The sequence below is a fragment of the Orbicella faveolata genome, unplaced genomic scaffold (genome assembly GCF_042242905.1).
Source record: "Orbicella faveolata isolate gen_17 unplaced genomic scaffold, um_ofav_v1 contig_1, whole genome shotgun sequence".
In the NCBI taxonomy this organism is placed as follows: Eukaryota; Metazoa; Cnidaria; class Anthozoa; order Scleractinia; family Merulinidae; genus Orbicella; species Orbicella faveolata.
The window spans coordinates 32,071,625-32,090,116 of NW_028301536.1; the positions used below are offsets into that span (position 1 = coordinate 32,071,625).

General features: G+C 38.8%; 1 protein-coding gene across 1 annotated transcript; it reads left to right on the forward strand.

Moving 5' to 3' along the window:
* The first annotated feature begins 284 nt into the window (after positions 1–284).
* LOC110047148 (glutamyl aminopeptidase-like) lies at positions 285–17,314 on the forward strand. The gene is made up of 19 exons (XM_089272685.1): positions 285–1,127; positions 3,942–4,221; positions 4,668–4,788; positions 5,453–5,607; positions 5,704–5,817; positions 6,424–6,558; positions 7,425–7,490; positions 7,694–7,759; positions 8,832–8,995; positions 9,568–9,656; positions 10,150–10,274; positions 11,127–11,182; positions 11,492–11,639; positions 12,632–12,711; positions 12,813–12,914; positions 13,442–13,615; positions 14,149–14,289; positions 14,802–14,880; positions 15,758–17,314. Exons 1-19 carry the CDS (start codon positions 439–441, stop codon positions 15,902–15,904), a joined length of 2,931 nt encoding a protein of 976 aa, XP_089128811.1. The 5' UTR covers positions 285–438; the 3' UTR covers positions 15,905–17,314.
* Positions 17,315–18,492: the final 1,178 nt, after the last annotated feature.

Consider the following 18,492-nt stretch of genomic DNA (forward strand, 5'->3'; position numbering starts at 1 on the left):
ACAATTTGATTTTCTTCTTTCTGTCCCTTGATCAATTCGTTTCATAGTGGGGAGCGATGTCTGGCCTTAAGGGGTCTTTGTTGCAGACATTTTCCTTCTCTTCGATCGTCCATTTGGATACCCAAAGACTATGAATTTCAAATAAAATGTTTTTGTCTTCTCCTGAAACTAATCTGATTGAAGAATGAATCTGGTTGAGCGCTTCATCCCCTGATCCCCTGATAGTGTTTTCCCGCTCTTTCGTTAATTCGATCTCTGATTGGACAGAAAGCGAATCTGGTGACACCAGTTGTTTGCTCAGTGTAATGTTCACAAGAGCGCAGAGAGCGTATCGTGTTTTTATTGCAGGAGGCGAAGCGTGTACATACCTGTAGCTGAACCGGGCCTATATCGTTGCTTTCTCTTTGGTTTTCTCACGCAGTACCTTAAGACAGCAACATGTCTTCTTACGAAGAAGTTCCAATGAAAAGTAATGAAGATGGCGAAGACGCCAAAAAGGAATCTGGGAAAGCATTTGTTATCTCGCGGAATCTAGCAATTGTCCTAGTTGTTGTTGTGATCGCGTTGATTATCTTTGTTGGCGTTATTTCGGGCGTTTTTAGCGCAAGACAAGCAAGGAAAGAAGCTCTTGTGGAAAGCGAGAAGAAGAAAAGAGATGACAGTACTGGTACGACTGAGAAGCCATCGGTCGAGAAGCCTACAGAGCCGGTGTCCCGTCCGGAGCCATGGTACAAAATTCGATTGCCGCAAAACATACTGCCGATTCACTACGAATTGTACCTAGATCCGTACTTGGAACAGAACACTTTTCAAGGAAAGGTCTCGATCCTGATCAAAGTCACTGAAAAATCAGACTACATGTCCTATATCCTGATTCACATCAATGACATGAATGTGACAGACGCCAAAGTTTACAAACCTACGAAATCTGACTCGGCTACCCCGGGAGAAGAAGTCGCCCTGAAGGATACCTTCGAATATCCCGAGAATGATTTCTTTGTTTTCCAGTTGGAAGATGACCTTGAAGTTGGGCAGTATGTGCTAGTCATGTCTTATAAATCGACGTTTTCCAGTCAGCTGAACGGCCTGTACATAAGTACCTACACGAACGAAAAAGGTGAAAAAAGGTAAAGACGTTGTGCTTGCATTGTTCCGTAACCAGACAATAATAAAACCTTTGCCTCTGTTTTAAAACGAGGCCCGGAGCAAAGAGCAGAGTACAAAAAAAAAATAAGCTCATTTCTTTATAATCTCATTTAATTTTTGATCAGGTGACTTAAGCTTTGTGAATTTCAAAACCAAAACATTTTAGAAACATTTGTTACCATGCAACTGACGCTCAACCAACAGGAGCAAAATTGTCCCTGGTGGGAGGGTGAGGGTAGGAGGAGTACTCTCCCTCCTTTAGGATGATCTGGATCAGGATCAATAATCCATTTGATACATCAACGGAACTAACAAATCCACTCTGGACAAAGGTTTATTTGGTTCCTTTGATGCACCACCATCTTATATGGCTTTATCAATTCCATGCCTGTCCATTTTGTCCTTCCCCTGGGCATTTGATAACTTTTCCTTTCCCAGGGTAGGGTACTTGCTATAACAGGTCAGCTACGAGGTAGCCTGCGAAAACAGTCCTCCTACTTCACTCCCGGGCCCGCTAAACACCACTCGGGCCGGAAGAAGGACCGCTGTTTTTGCAGGCTAGCTACGGGGGTGGGACATTGTAAAAGGCAATTTTATCTTTAAGAGACATGTATTCTTTGTTGTTTGCTTTATTCTTTTGAATTGTCAGAATGAGATGAAATTCAAAAACTCCACTTGCCCTTCAGGCAAGCTGAAATTTTGTCTTACTAGCCCAAATCTCTGAGGAGCTAGCCCGAAATTATCTTATTAACAAGGATAATTAAATCAATTTAATATGTTAAAATAATGTGAATTAATAATACAGAGCTTAGATGAGCTAATTCTCTTCGATTTCCCTTTTGAATTAAACCTTATACAGTAAAACATTTAGAACACTTAATGTGTGGTTCTATAAAATATCCATACCCCCCACGGAGGGTTCATTTCCAGTTTGACCCCCACCCCCCAGGATTTTACTTGGGTCCCTATACCCCTTAGAGATTTCATATCTATAAATAACAAGACTTAAGTCATTCGTTTTATTCTCCCTAGGTACTGTAATAAAATTTAGCCGCAGCTATTCGTGCTTATATTGTAGACGAAGACGCAAGGCGGTATATTTTTTCACAAACAACTGTAACCTTGATTTGGTCACACAACTTACGCTATTTTATCGTACATTATTTATAGAGATATTTACTAGGTCAGGATTAAAGCTGCTGGGTAATGACAGATTAAGGCTCTGAGATTTAATTTTCCAAAAAATGACCATGGAAAATTGTAGACATACATTCATGTCATATTAACAATGAGTTTGAACTAACAACTGACTTAGAAGCACTTCACTCCCAAATGGCATAGCAGCTGACTTTTTCTTTATTTAAAAGAAGTTTTCATACGAGAATCTAAGAAAGTACTGGAAATTTAAGCTCTTTTTAAAAACCTAGTCGAAGTTTTAATTTATGCATAGTCAAAACAACATATCAAATTACTTTACACACGTAGTTTATAGCGGGAAAGTAAAGCTGTCACACAACATGTTTTTTAAAACAGCTGTTTGCCAAATATCGCTGAAATTTTTCTTTCAGGAAAGGAATATGTCAATAATTAAAGTCATACACTTTGTCTTATTTTGTAGTTTGTAAATGATAGTAAATTTATTTTATGCCTTAATGTTTTGAATTTGTCACACATTTCATGTACGTGAAACACAATTTGTTCAGTTGTACTATAAATAACCAAATGAAATCTTGGCTACCGCTCCAGCACTCCTTGCTATTCACAGTTACATATGCTTCAAGACATATGCTTACTTGAGCAAACTATTAACTACACAGATAACGATGAAAATATGTGATAACCTTGTTACAGCAAGCTTTTGGGTGCATTCCTTTGGGGTGATCTGGATCAGGATCATTGATCCAAGATCACTCAGATCATTGTGCATCAAAGGAACTGATGAATCCACCCTGGTCACGGATTCATCGGTTCCTTTGATGAACCATGATGATCTTGAATCTCTGATCCTGATCCAGATCACCCCAAAGTAACACACCCAATGTCTTGCACCGCTGCCACGCTGTCGGGATATGCGATCGGGAAAAAATTGACTTCAGTCGCATAAATTTTACATTTTACTCTATCTTAAAAAACATTTCTATTGTTTCACTTTCTCTCACGAACTGTCTGTTAAACACAACGTGTGAAGTTTGCCACTAGGAAAAAAGAAAACAAAAAAATAAGCAACAGTGTTTCACTCTTGTCCACTTCAGGCTTGCCTGTTGGGCAACCTGTAATAAGACAGCCTAGCCTGACCGATTGTTTTATTAGTCCCAGGCTATTGTACAGCCTTTTCGTCGTGCCCTGATTGTCTGGTTACCTCCAGTACCAAACCTTAAAAAAACTGAGACCTTGTTTGTGTTCTGCTCTTTTCCCTTGAAAATATATGTATATTGCTTCCTCGTGCAAACTAAAGATGGCAGAAAGAAGTCTTGACAGTTGTACAAGATGTTCAATTCATAAGTGCTCGGGTGCGCTTATTATTCAGACAGTGTTCAAATCTTGTGGATTATGTGAATGCAGTTAAATACTGATTACAAAGCCATATTATTAACTCTAGCCTCTTAACAAACATAGCCTGTATTAAGTCCCACACTGATTTAAAGCCATTTGACCAAGCTAACTCCAGGAGATACTGTCTAAAAATTTTGTGGTATTTCACTTGTTGAGCTGACACTACCATTGTAAAAGTAGTGTTTATATGGCAGCACATGTATACTAGAATAGCCAATACATATTTGTTTTTCTGTCTTCAGACTTCTTGCCACAACAAAGTTTGAACCAACAGATGCACGTAAAGCGCTACCTTGTTTTGATGAGCCTGCAATGAAAGCAACATTTTCCACTGTGATTGCTCATGACAAAGATTACAAAGCGCTGTCAAACATGCCAGTGGTTAAGAAGCGAACTTTGAAGAATGGAAGAATTGAATCTCATTTTAAGAAGTCGGTTCCTATGTCAACGTATTTGCTGGCATTCATTGTGTGTGATTTCAAGTTCACTAATGCAACCACTGGACAGCATAACAATATCACAGTGAGTCACTCATATATATACACATTTTTTTAATTCGTGCATTCATTGGGTTCATGTCTGATATTCAGGCAAATATTTGGTTCTGAATTCATGCATGGTATGATCTCTAACATTGAATAATAAATAATTTTATATTCTTCAGGGTCTTAGCTGGTAACAGGCAAACCAAGGCACTTGCCTTAGTCCTTTTTTGAGGCGGAAAGGAAAACACTGCTAGCAAATAAATAAGCAAACAAACAAGCAAATAACATTGCCTCAGTCGTAATTTACCCAGTAAAATTAATACTGGGGGAAAGTGTTGGAACAGAGATTTCAGAGGGCAAAGGGAGAGAGGAAGGCTTAATTGTTCAGGAACCTGGACTTAAAGGACTGACACAGTGGTGTGAGGGAAAGGGCTTACATGTAATAGTTGAGCTCTACAGTATTTGCTGTGGTTGTAATTTTAGCTCAGAGTATGGACAACTCCTGCCCAAGTGAACCAAACAGAGTTTGCACTAGGTGTTGGAAGGGACATTATCACCTACTATGAGAAATACTACAACCTTGGTTATCCTCTTCCAAAGCAAGGTTTGTTGAAATTTGCCTTAAACATGACATATCTGAGCTTTTTAATGTTTTTGAAAGGTCTTCTGAAACTAACAACAAGGTGTACACAGCAGTTCTCATTGTTAGATGCATGATGTCTGAATCATGTCCATTTTTTTCTCAGGCAGTATTATAGCTAGAACACAAAAGCACACATTATAAACTTTAATCTGCAGAGTGATAATGCATCATTAAACTCATCACCAATTAATTGATGAGCTTGGGAAAGGTGCCATGGATGGTTGAGCCTAAAAGATATGAGCCTAGAGCAGAGCATGCAGCCATCCATGGCAACCCTGAAAGTGGCAACCACCAGGTACCACCAGAAACTACTTACAGCCTCATGTATTTAGCATTATAACCAGCAAAAGAGAGGGAGGTTAGGGAGAAATAGCATGCCACGGGCACAAATGGCAAAAAAATTCCAAAGCAAACTGCAAACTGTTCTTATACAGCTGGAAAGTAAAACATGTAAGCTCTGCAAAACCCCCAAATGAGACCCCACTGAGCAGGGCTGCCTGGAAGGTTGCTGACTAGCATTGGCTCAAGTCAAACTTTGCCTAAATTACATTAATTTAGTGTACATTTAATTCACACATAAATGGCCTATTATGCCACTCACACTAACCTTTGATTGCTAATTCAGACATGATTGCCATCCCTGATTTCTCATCTGGAGCTATGGAAAACTGGGGCTTGATCACTTACCGTGAGACAGCTTTACTTTTTAATGAAGGTGTGTCTTCTGAAAGTAATAAACAACGAGTGGCTGTGGTGGTATCTCATGAATTAGCTCACCAGGTAGGAAGAAATAAAACTGTTCAGTCTATTAACTATCTTATTTTATTATTTTATTGCATGTATTCAGTAATCATTTCACACAGTGTACTTTTTCAGTGGTTTGGAAACATTGTTTCTCCCAAATGGTGGAATGACTTGTGGTTGAATGAGGGATTTGCCAGTTTTGTGGAGTATTTAGGAGTGAACCACACTCACCCAGACTGGGAAATGGTAAGTAGCTATAGGCTTCATCAATATCAGCTGATTAGTTTAATATGCTTGTGCAGCTAGGGGCAACGTGGTGGTCAGTGTCATGAGACCTGCATCAAGCGACCCAGGCTTCAACCTAGGCCAAGATCACTGTTTTGTGTTTTTGGACAAGGCTCCTCACTCTCACAGTACCTCTCTCCACCCACGTGTAAGTTAATGAATGATGCTTGTAGAACCTGGCGTTGGAGTGGGGGAGGGGGGGAGGTGGGGGCTGTAACCCCACAATGGTTAAGAACCCATCCAGGGTCGAGTACAAATACCAATACTCCTGGTCACTTCATGCAACTAAAACTGGAAACTTAGGGGGTTGGCCTGATTGGCCAATAGACTGTACTGTAGTGGAATTTACAAAATAACAATGACAAACATTACTGCCAATTTAGGTGGATTTACGTATTTTGTGTGGTCTATTTAATGATTGATCTCTCCAGAAACCAGTTATTTGATTTATTTCCACTGTTTCTTTGGAAACAAAATTAAGCTTAAATTTCCTTCAGAACCAGTAATAACTTGTAATTAAGTGCTTGTTCTTGGCACCCATCAACCACAAAATTGTTTTTCTTGCAGATGGAGCAGTTTCTTCTTGCAGATCTTCAGAATGTTTTTCCGCTAGATTCTCTGGCAAGTTCTCATCCTATATCAGTTGAAGTTGATAACCCAAAAAAGATTAAACAGTTGTTTGATAGGATTTCCTACAGCAAGGTAAACTTGCAGTAATGCTGGAATTTATTAAACAGTGCAGATGTTGCATGGCCAATAGACTAATTTCAATATATGAAAACTCAGCCTAAGACAAAAGACCTCAGCACGAGGCTATGGAGGATAACTACGAGTTTGTTTGTATTCCCCTGAGCCTCATGCTGAGGTCTTTTGTTTTAGGCTGAATTTTAATACATCAAAATTGGTCTATTAATGTGTTAACTAATTAAGTAGCTTAAAATGTACACTTGAAACAATTGGTGCACAAATACCCAGTTAACCATAGTTTCAAGCTGCGAATGCAGTTTGTGACATCAATACCTTTCATGCTGGAAGATATATGATCATTTTATAAGCAGATGAATTAGGAACAGTGTTTTAAGTCATGCCCAAGCATGAGAAGATAAGCTGGATAGCGACAATAAACCTACAGGTACCAAATAATCCACTCAAAATTGAAGAAAAACGTTTGCCATTCTTCCCTACCATGTACCCTTAGAGCTTACAATGGCCACATTCTTTGATGTTTCGGTGCAAATTAACTTTTCTAAAAAGAACTAATTAATGCTAAGCAAACAGGAGCACAATTTATTAAAGAACCTAAAAAACCTATTGTAAATAAATATTAAAAACTAAAAAACCCTGGAGACCATGCATGTTGAGTTTCTTGGGCCAAATTTTCAAGCTCAGGGTATTTTTCATACACTTTATCTGTGTTTAATGCAGTGGCCCCATTTTTCCTACATTTCTTACAGAAGTAAAACACTATCTGACCAAATTATAAGTTTGAAAAAAAATATGTAAAATGTTATCTAAAGGTTTCTCGTAAATGTCCTTAAATTTTAGAGGTGTTAACCTTAAATTCTCAGGGTTCCTCCATCATTCGAATGCTGGAAGATTTTGTTGGAAGAGAAAAATTCAAGGAAGGACTAAGTGTAAGTAATTAATTCAGATTGTGGTAATTTCCTCCGAGTCTTTTGACAGACTAGTCTTAATTATTATAAGCTGTTTCAAACTGAACATGACTATAAATTATTTATTTCTATTAATACAAAAATTTATTTATTAGACATTGTTATTTTGAATGTCAAAACAATAACTATTTTACTTTGTTGATTGTTTCTGGTTTTATTAACAGTATTACTTGAGAAAGTATGCATTCAGCAATGCTGAGACCAGTGACCTTTGGAATGCTTTAGGAGAGGTAACTATATCTATTTTAAAGTCTCTTCAGAAATAGGCCATTGTCAATTCGTACTTGCATTTTTCTCCATCAGTAGTATCTGTCCCTGTCATTTATAATTACTTATTGATAATGCTTTAGAAATACGCAGGCAAGTAAAAACTAATAATAGAATGTTCTGACAGTTCGGCGACCTTATGCCGCCATTCTCAAGGAATGAATAAAAAGAGCAAGTTCAAAATAGTTTGACCTGTAGATTTGCGTAAATGAAGTTAATTTAAAACAAATGCTTTAGTGCGAATCGAATCTGTTTGTTCATTCATTCCTTGATAATGGCATCATGAGGTAGCCGAAATGTCGGAATATTCTATCATAAGTTTTTACTTGCCTTTGTATTTATAATTATGTAAATTATTAAAATTGTCCAGCTGACTTGCTGACTGATACAGGAGTTTCATTAAAATTTTCAGTAGGAGGGTGACTGATTTTCACAGGCGGGCCAAACCTTTTGAACTGAACTTGTTTACAAGAAAAACTTTTCTCCAGATGGTCAAATGAGGTCGGCAAAATCATCATCACAGTCGGTCAATTTACCTGGTGCCTGGCTCCTAACCCATTGACTCCCATGCTGCACATAATCAGCGGTGACAAGCGTTGGCCTTTGTTCCACTTCTGATGTCATCAGCTTTGACCAAAATTGGCATCATCTATATTCAAGTTCTGCAGCAGGAAAAGATCTTTCCAATGATACCAAGATGAGAGTGATCGGCTTAATGGAGCCTGACATATGCTCAAAAATGGTCAGAAATTTGAGTTAAAAACTTGCAGCAAAATTTCCTGTGACTTTTTTGGCAAAAAGCTCCAGTAGTCAATGGGTTAATGAAACCCCTGCTGATATGTTCAATATTAGGAATAAACATGGTTATTATTCAACATATTGAACATGTTGTCTCATAATTATTTAACCATGCAGATACCGTACAGGTTTTTAACAACATCATGCTCACAAATAGTAACTTGGTCACTTCATCATGATCTAAGGCCTCCCACTCAGTTACATATTATTAACTATTATCAATGGTATATCCATCAGAAAGCAGAAATGGACGTCAAAACCATCATGGACACATGGACACTTCAAATGGGATTTCCATTGGTGACAATCAACCGTGGCAAAAGTTCTGGCAAGGCTACAGCCACGCAGAAACATTTCCTGTTGGATCCTAATGCTAATGTCACAGTATCCTCTCCATACGAGTGAGTAATGTTTAACAATTGAATCTTACTAATTTCTCCTTAGTAGTCGATCATTACAAAGTTTATGCGTTGTGAAGTGGACAGGCATGGAGCTTAAAAAAATCATCAACTGGAGCAAATTGTTTTGATGTGCATGTAATACAAAATTGTGAAACTAATCAAAATAAATGCATGCAGGTATGTAAGACTAGATGGACAAGCACAAGATTTTGAGTTTGCTTGACAGAGAAAAGGGAAAAGTCCAGGAATTTTGAAAAACTGATGTCTGTGACAACCATTGAATAGGCCACAAAACTTCAAAGCACTCTGCATGCATAATGTGTCTGAACCAGCAATGGGGGCAAAGGAAAAGTGCTCATCAAATGTTGCATATTGTCATGTCTGTCTCTCTATTTTTTTTTATTATTTTTTTTTTTTTTGATGGCCTGGGCTGCCACGAGGATTAATATATTCCCTCTCAGTACGTGTAATACTATGTACGTGTAGTAGTAAGACAGTGTAATTTAAGTGTAGTTTATATCTATGAACTTTGACATCATTAACATCCAATGTTTGTTTCTTGCATGTGACAGTTACAAATGGTATGTTCCTCTGACATATGTGTTTGAAGACTCACCCCAAGACCCTAAAATGACCTGGATGAACATCTCATCTGATGAAGGTTTGACTGCAGTTTCAACTAATGTTTTAACCTGCTACTCAATAAAAGTTAATTAGTCAGTTGCTATTGATTCATCAATCAGTGAATCAGCCGTGCATCGATAATTATTGTTCTTGTTTGTGCTTTGCAAATGTTCCATTCATTTAGGTTGTGTTTCAACAAGTTTTGGTTCATTCAGTTGATGTTTCTCATTAGAACACTTTTCCAACCATTTTTGGTTGAAATGCGGTAATCCTTGGGTCAGCTTATGCAAGCTATAATCACGCGACATAATCACGCAGATACTTTTTCATCTGTTTCAAACTGGTTTGAGGCTTGTTGAAAATGTTGATCAACCAAGCCAACCGAAAATGTTATTTTTCTGCAGTAGAACACAAAAACCCAAGCAATCAGAAACAGTTGTTCCCAATAGAACACAACCTTAGTGTGTTTACTAAAAACTACATTTACATGCTTTCCACCTTTATGATTCATAAGCTTTTTCATGCTATAGTTGAGTTTTCATGGCCTGCAAATAAGTGGATCAAAGGGAACTTTAAACAAGTAGGATTCTACAGGGTTCACTATGATGATGACAACTGGAAAGCTCTCATTAAGCAACTCAATAACGATCATACTGTGAGTACAGAATTTTGTATGATGTGTACTGTAATGAATTAATTCCGTTTTCCGACTTACAACAACTGGCTTAAGTGAATCTGACTGAGTTTAAACTAGAATTCCACAGTTCAATCCATGAATGCAACGAAAACATGTACACCAAGATACGATGCGAGTAAAATTATGTCATGTGATCACATGACTAACAATCAATAAGTCAATGTCAACTAAGGGGATCCCCTGAATTCCACACACCCCCACCTTAACCATTGGACCAAAAACATTGGTTAATGTCCTTCACTGTTCGATAACAACAAAGTCTACAATAAAGACATCTAAACTATTCCACAACTGAGTCGTTATGTATTCTCTACGCAACTGTCTTTAATCCAATCAGCTTAACCAACGGCTCTTAAAGCATTGGTTAGTGGTCTCCTCCTTTCTTCACCTGCTCAAATGCACTGGCTCTTTCAATTTATACCTAATGAACTTGCTGATTGTCCTTCAGTTTAGCAATTTTGATCTGATGCATAAGCTTTTAAATAAGTGAAATATGTTACATCTTTTTGCATGCCAACCATTATGATTAAATTGCATCATTTTTGCAGGTAAGCTTATATTTGACATGCAAAACAATAATGTAGTACCTGTCTATACCTACCTACTTGTCTAAATTGAATAACTTAATTACCTCTTAATTGACAGAATTTAATTGTGTTCATCACTGATGAGTTGTTTTATTCTGGCTCATAGCCTGCCTTTTTAACTTTCTTATGGTTACCTTGATAAGGGATACGAAGTTGATCGGTGACTGTTAAGGCTTAGACAAAGTTACACAGAGGTGTTTTGAGTTGGAGACTTTTCTTTTAGGTCTTCACTGCAGAGGACAGATCAAGTTTAATTAATGATGCTTTCAACCTGGCAAGGTATGTATCATGTGATTGATGATCAAAGTGGTTCACACAAGACTACTTACCTACCTACCTAGTACTTTTTTCCATCTACAGAGTAGAGTCACTAAATGAGAGGAAGAATGTACGAGTTGTAAAATAGGGCTTAGTCTCAATAATTTAAAAGTTGACTCCAACTGTTGGTACTGTTGGTATTGCTTTTACAGTAATTCATCCAATGCATTTCTAAGGGAATTATTTTTTAAACCAGATTCTGGTTTACAAATAAGACTATCTGTTTGTTTTAGGCTGGAACTAACACTGTTATTCTTACATTCCACCCAGAGCTGGATATTTAGCATATGATATCGCTCTAGGCACTCTGGAGTATTTAGATGGGGAGACAAAGTATGTTCCTTGGAAGACTGCACTTAACAGCTTGGGTTACCTGGACGGCATTCTAAGTGAGCGACCTGCAAATGGAAACTTTCAGGTTTGTCTTTCTACCAGCCACTGTCAAGACCAGGACAGTCATTAGGGTCATAATCCATAACATCTGTTACAGCTGACTGTGCTTGATTTCCCTTGATGCTATGGGTAATTAAATTTACCTGTTGTTGATGGAATGCACCCACAAAGTCATGAAGCTACAGGTCACTCAAAACATAACGATAGCCCATGGTTATAAAAAAAATTTCTTTAGTTGACGCATTAACCCCTAACTTGTCTCGGTGCGGTTTCAGTGTCTCAGACACCTGTATTGTACTCTCAAGTGCACCACTTTTGAACACAAAGTCCACTAAATCAAAAGGGCTCTGTAAAGGGGATTGGGAATTTTGCTGCATTTTTGGTTAAGAGTGTTAAAATCTTAAATGAATGAAGATCTACCATGATTGTATAAATATTGCTTAGCAGTTTGTTTGAGGGAGAGAAAAGTGCCATTGGTTTATTTTTTGACTTTTGACTTTTTGAAGTCGTCCCCATGATAGTGCTCTTTTTAACATTATAAGGGCTTAATCGGCCACACCTTTAGAATGCCTGTTTAGTTAGTGACTCCTTTACGGACCCTCAATCTGCATTATTGAATCTTGAATCAATGGTTATGGCAAATTTTAATGTTATTATTTCATAATGGGTGTGTGATTGGGGATTGACTCTTCAGTAAGTCTATTTGCCACTCACTTTCCTTCTGTCAATAGTTATTACCAATAAGTGAATAATTTTTGTGGTTTTGTGAAATACCAGGCTTTTTCTGTTTGGCTTTCTCAGGATGATTACTTCAGTTAGCCAGTCAGTTTTTCATGTGTTTGGTTAGTCAGTTCATTCATTCGATAATCATTTAGTTTGTTAGCCAGCCAGCCAGTAAGTCAGTTATTTGTTTGTTTGTTTGTTTGTTTGTTTGTTTCATTACTTATTTGTCATCATCTAAGTTCATTATTGTAGTTTTTATCAATGTATTTAGTTGTCTTTAATTATCTATGACAGGAATTTATAAGACGTAAGGTGAAACCTCTGGCAGATAAGCTTGGATGGGAAAACAAACCGGATGACAAGCACATTCAAAAGTGAGTAAATGAACCCATGATGTTCTGTCATTGAAGGGAAAAAAATGAGTTAGTGCTATTGTACAGTTCAGAAACTTATCTGTGTTCCTTTGTTTCATCAGATACCTTCGAAGTGCAATTTTACGATCAGCCTGCAGTGCAGGGGACTCGGATTGCATTGGAAATGCAACTAAGATTTTTAACGAATGGAGAACAGGGCAAAGGTAAACATTTTGTTATTCGTATTTCTGTTCATTCTTTTATATTCAAAGAAAACAGCGGGTAAGTTAAAGCTTGTTTTAGGTGAATCTGTCACTTATAAATTGCCCAGTCCCTAATTTATACCCTAGAGATTTTAAGTAATGAATTTGAAACGGATAAAAAGAGAAAACAAATGCTAGAAAGTCATAAGTCTGCATACGAGCCAAGTGGCCCATCAGGCTGGCACTTATCTCCGGTTTCAGTAACATGAAGCTACTAAGGAGTATTTCTACTGCCTCCTGGAAGGGATGCTGGTCCATGGCAGGGTTACCCCAGCATTAAATTTGGCACTACCCGTTTATACACCTGGGTGGAGAGAGGCACTGTGAGAGTAAAGTGTCTCCTCTAAGAACACAACACTAGGTCCCCGGCCAGGGCTCGAACCCAGCTCGATCTGGAGTCAAGCGCACTAAAGCTCACTAACCATGATGCCACCGTGCCTTGACTACAATTCATCAAAGACTTTCAACTTTGTCTGGTTTGTTAACAGGTCTGAGATAGATGTGGACCTGCGAACGCTAGTTTACCATTATGGTATTGCCAATACTGGTCTGGAAGAGTGGAAATGGTTATTTAACAAATTTATGAACACCTCTGAGGCATCGGAGAAAAGTAAACTGATGTATGCACTGGCTGGGTCACGTGAGACATGGATCCTAAACATGTGAGTACACATGCACTTTGATGTATTAGATTGTGGATTATGGTGACTAAGTTCAGTGATCAAGTTACAGCATGTTTTGATAACGTTTCTTCTTCTTTAAACATGGGGAAGCTACCCTCTTCCCTCTTCCCAGGAGTCGAGTTTTCTATGAGGTGAATTCGTGATTTGAATTCTGTTCAATTCAGCGACTCATACTCTAAAAAGAGCATTTTTGCGTGCGTGTAAGTCTTTGCGCAAGGACATTTAGCCGGCGGCAGTAGCGTTGGTATTACGTCAATCGGCATACGTGATGCACGTCGACGCTCACCAACCTCTGTGTGGTGGCAGATCATAAGAAAAATAGTCCCACTTAGGTGCTTTTTAAGAAAAAATCAATCGTTCCGTCTACGTTGTTGAAACTACTTTTGTGTAATAAAGAGGTAGAAATGCATGTAAGACTCCCATGCTTACGTTTTAACCACTTTGTTTTCGTGACTATGTTTGCATGTTAGGAGTGGTTGCTCATATGGGAGCGTATATTTGATTTTCACCAGGTATTTGGGGTATTCCCTGGACTCGTCCAAGATTAGGTCCCAGGACGCTGTCAGTGTTATCAGTTACGTTGCTTGGAATCCTGTTGGAAAATACCTGGCGTGGACTTTTGTTCAAAATAACTGGAATGCCTTGTTTGACATGTAAGTCTCCATCCCAGTAGATGGTCTTTTTCCATATTTATTTCAATTCTGTGTTTCTTTAACGCTCTCATTAAGCGTGACTTAGAGTATGTTTTACAACCGTTATTTGAGTCATCACGCAGTACTGTTCAATACCATTGCATGATATGTGGGTCATTGACCAAGCGTGAGGTCAAGATGGCTGGATATTGGGCAAGTTTTTTTTTTTTTTTTGCTTGATTATAGACCGAGACGGAGTCGAGGTTCATAAACATGCAAAAATAGAGGAACGAGGCCAATATCTAGCCGTCTTGACCGAACAGTGCTAGTTCAATAAAGGCTATTTTCTTGCCGGACACAGCGGGTAGTGCCGAACGTGCAAGGTAGCACCATCTTGCCCACTCGGGTAGCCAATCACAACGCAGGATTCCGTTCTTCTTGCCCGCTCATGGAGCTAGCCATATTATAAAAGCAAATAATGGTTTTCAAGGATAGTTGGAGACGTGATAAACCGTATGTTACTGCTGTTTCAGGTTCAGTACCAGTACCTTTCGTTTAACAAGCCTGACCAACAGTGTGACACAGTTTAGTACCGAGGCTGATCTGGAACAGGTTTGTGTTTTATCATATTTCTTTCATTGTGTTTTGTCAAAATTACGTGGTCCGTGGTTGGCCTTTTTTAACTGCCGCCAATCGACTAAGGCTAGCCGGGCTGGTCTCCATATGATCGCGTCGACCAATGGTTACCATATGATCGCCCCTTGGGAGGAGGGGTAGGAGGTACTCCCTATGATGGCCTATACGGCTCTGCCCGACGGGGGTGCCTTTCTCAGGCTTCAGGTATATTTAAGGGTAGGGACTTCACAAGTCGAGGTATATGAAAGGGTATGGAAATCAGAGTATCTTGACTCTCGCCACAACATGAAGTGAACAAATAATTCTTGTTTTTTGGAACAACTCTTCTGGTAATGCTTGATGCTTGGTAATGCTCCCGTAGTATTGTTCATTAACTTCATTCCAAGGGTTTAAAAAAGGGATGCACTGTTCCTAAGAAGGTATGTGAAAGGGGTGCCTTTTTCCAATAAAAGTTATACAAAAGGGGTAGCTTTTCTGTCAAAATGGTATACAAAAGGATAAAGGGTTAGACCTCGGGGCGGAGCCTCTCCGTATAAACCTTTGTAGAGTATCCCCCGGGGTCATCGCTACACTCGTGGAGATAGAACTTAAAACTATCAAACAGTCAGCGATGTTTCTCACAACAATCACTAGTACTCTACGATCGTTACGATCGCTGGAGAGTGGTTTCCATATCCGCGCAGTAATCGCTGAACGCTTTTTGCAGCGATCGTAAAGATCATATGTAAACCAGCAGTTATTCAATTCAAATTTATGACGATCAGGAAAGTATCCTCCAATTGATTTTTTTTTTCTCCTGACCTCTTTACTGGGCAGTAAATTGATATTGAAAATCACGTTGAATTGTTTGCAGATGAAAGCATTCTTTGAGCGTTCTGAGGCAGGAACAAGCGAAAATGCTCGTAAACAGGCCATCGAGCGTACACAGGCAAACATCGACTGGCTCAAGAAATACGAAGAAACCATCACAAAATGGCTTGGAGCTACTGTAGGAGCTTAGAAACCTGAGTGGTTTAGTCCTGTCAGTTTGTGTTTGGTTTAGTTACAAATCTCTCTTCTGTGTAGCCTTGAGTTTTATCGTCTACTCTAACCTGAGTGAACGGACGTATCTGTTCGCGCACTCATTTCTTTTCCTGATGTAAGCACTTCAGATATCCTAGCCTGTTCAAGGTTCAGGGAGAGAAAAAAGGGAAGGAGCCTTTCACTTTTTCTCTTCTTGACCCCCGCACGATTTTCGCTCGCCTCCCCGCTTTTTGGCGTCGTTCCCACTGACCGAGAACCTGTAGCAGACTACAGATATTCTTCCAGGAAATATCCACTGAAATTTCGTTTAGTGTTAACAGTGTTTCGGATCTGGGTTCTGCTCGCTTTCCGGTTTTCCCGCGCAAGTACTGAACAATCGACTACCTGTTTGCATGTGACCGCCTTATTCAAAAGTCTTCAACCATATCGCTCTCTTGTTAGCACACTTGCACACGGTTTCATTATGCCGCTTATCAGCTCTCCGTTGTCTCACCTCCCGATATAAGCTCTCCCCCAGTTACAGGACTACCAAAACCAGGATGGAGGCCAAAATTTTGATATATTCACTTTTTGTGAATTATTTTTGGAAGTGATAAAAAAATTCGTAGTCCTGTTTATATTTTACTCCTTTTTTATTTTGACTATTCTCGAACTCGACAGAGTAATACCACTGAAAAACAATTTTATTTCTTGTTTAACGTTTAAGTTTCCCGGCAATTTTCTGTAATACGAACTAAGAACCGAGGCCATTATTTTTTAAAAGTTTCTGTTACGAAGTCTTTTCTTTTGGCCTAAACAAAAATATAATCGTGAAAATAATTGCAGCTATTCCATTAGTAAAGCTACATTTTTGCCGACCAGATTAGTGAGATTCCACTTTGCAAAACGTGGAATTAATATGGGAATGAGTATAAGTTTGCCCTAAAGCAGATAAATCGGTTTCGGTCTTGTTTACGCAAGAAGAATCAATCGAAGGATCGGTGGCGGGTACGAAATACAGGCGACGTGATGGAGGCGAACGAACAGAGTTTTTAATGAACACCTCGGCGTTAGATGTGTAAACGTCTGTTTTGGTGTTGATTTTATAACTGTAGTAGTAATGTGATAGCTGACCCATAGTATTATTTTTATATGCCTAAAGAAATTTTATTCACTCAAAGTGTGCCAGCTACCGTAAATCAGTAGATCTTAAAAGCATCATAAGAATATAATAACAGATAATTATGTAAGCAAATCGAATCATTTTTATAGTTATTTTATGTCGAAATCATGTTTGACTCATCAAATAAATCAGTGGCTAAAATATACCTTACGAAAGGTGTTTTTATAATTATCTGTAGTTTTCAACATTTAATTAAAACAAAGAAAAGAGTAGTTAAAGTTCCAAGGGTTTGTGGAGCGATTTGTTTCTTAATTTGTTTCGTTTTGAATTTACGGGTTGTTATGGTACCGCAAGACCATTCGAAAGTCCAGATGCCGTTTATTCCCCATAATATAACGCGCGCTCTGAATGGCTTGGTTTAGGGCATTACTCTCTGGTAACGCCCACGAGCCGATTGCGGGCCTGCAGAAATAAAGCAAAAAGCCATATAATAAACACCTTATTAACCTCGAACGTTCGGTCTTTACGGGAAAATCTCAAACCGAGACCTTGCCGAAGCGGGGTCGATATGGCAACACCAAGGTTTGAGATTTTCCCGTAAAGACCTCTCTCGGTTAACAAGTAGTTAGTAATACAACAAACTCTAAATTTTATTGAAACTAGCTCTTTAATAAGAAAACAAATTTGCTACTAATGTTCAGTAAAGAATTAAATGGTCTGTACTGCGTTATCTCCCGGCAACTGCTTTGACATATACCTCCAGCATAATACCACGTCTGGACTACTGTTCTCTTTTTCAAAATTTGGCGTAACGGAAGAGAAACGTGAACTAAGCTGTGGACATTTCTTGTATACCTTGCGTATAAAATGCCAGGTCCCTCACAGTTTACTTCGGTCGCTGACTCATCTCTCGCGACTTTGCTCATGGACAACGCACGAGAGCCTCCTCACAGGCTATTTTCGAGCGAGTTTTCCTGACAGAACAACAACAACAACAATCTTTATTTCGTGCCCAGAAAAATTTCAGAGTTGTCCACCTCCTTCATTTTCATGTCAAATGCCTCATCAGGTGTTGTAGTTCTTTGCAGACTCGCTATCCTTGCCAGCCTGTACTGTTGTTTCGTTGCCTTGAGATGTTTTTCCAACTCCTCGTTTTAGCACTGATTCAAACTTGCCACTTTTGATCTTCACAAAGAGCCCTTTTGCAAATCGTAATTTCGGTATTGGACTGCAAGTAGCTTGCAACTGGCAAGGCTATTGCGGGGAGTCTTTTCAAATGCAAATGACAAAACATTGCCCCAACTTTTCAAGGGTCTTACCGATTTACCCTCCAGTCACGCTCCTGTGGTTTTCCAGACAAATCCTTGTATTTTTGCACGTTTTCAAACTGCCATTAAATCTCTACCTTTCCGTTTAAGAGCCTATAATTTTCAATTCTTCCTAATATTTTACCCCTCTTTTTT

What these genes read in the sequence shown, in the direction of transcription:
- LOC110047148 (XM_089272685.1), top strand. Translation starts at nt 439, where the DNA reads ATGTCTTCTTACGAAGAAGTTCCAATGAAAAGTAATGAAGATGGCGAA. An exon ending in AACTCAATAACGATCATACT is followed by an intron (nt 10,275 to 11,126) that starts GTGAGTACAGAA and finishes CTTTTCTTTTAG; the next exon opens with GTCTTCACTGCAGAGGACAG. An exon ending in GATGACAAGCACATTCAAAA is followed by an intron (nt 12,712 to 12,812) that starts GTGAGTAAATGA and finishes TTGTTTCATCAG; the next exon opens with ATACCTTCGAAGTGCAATTT.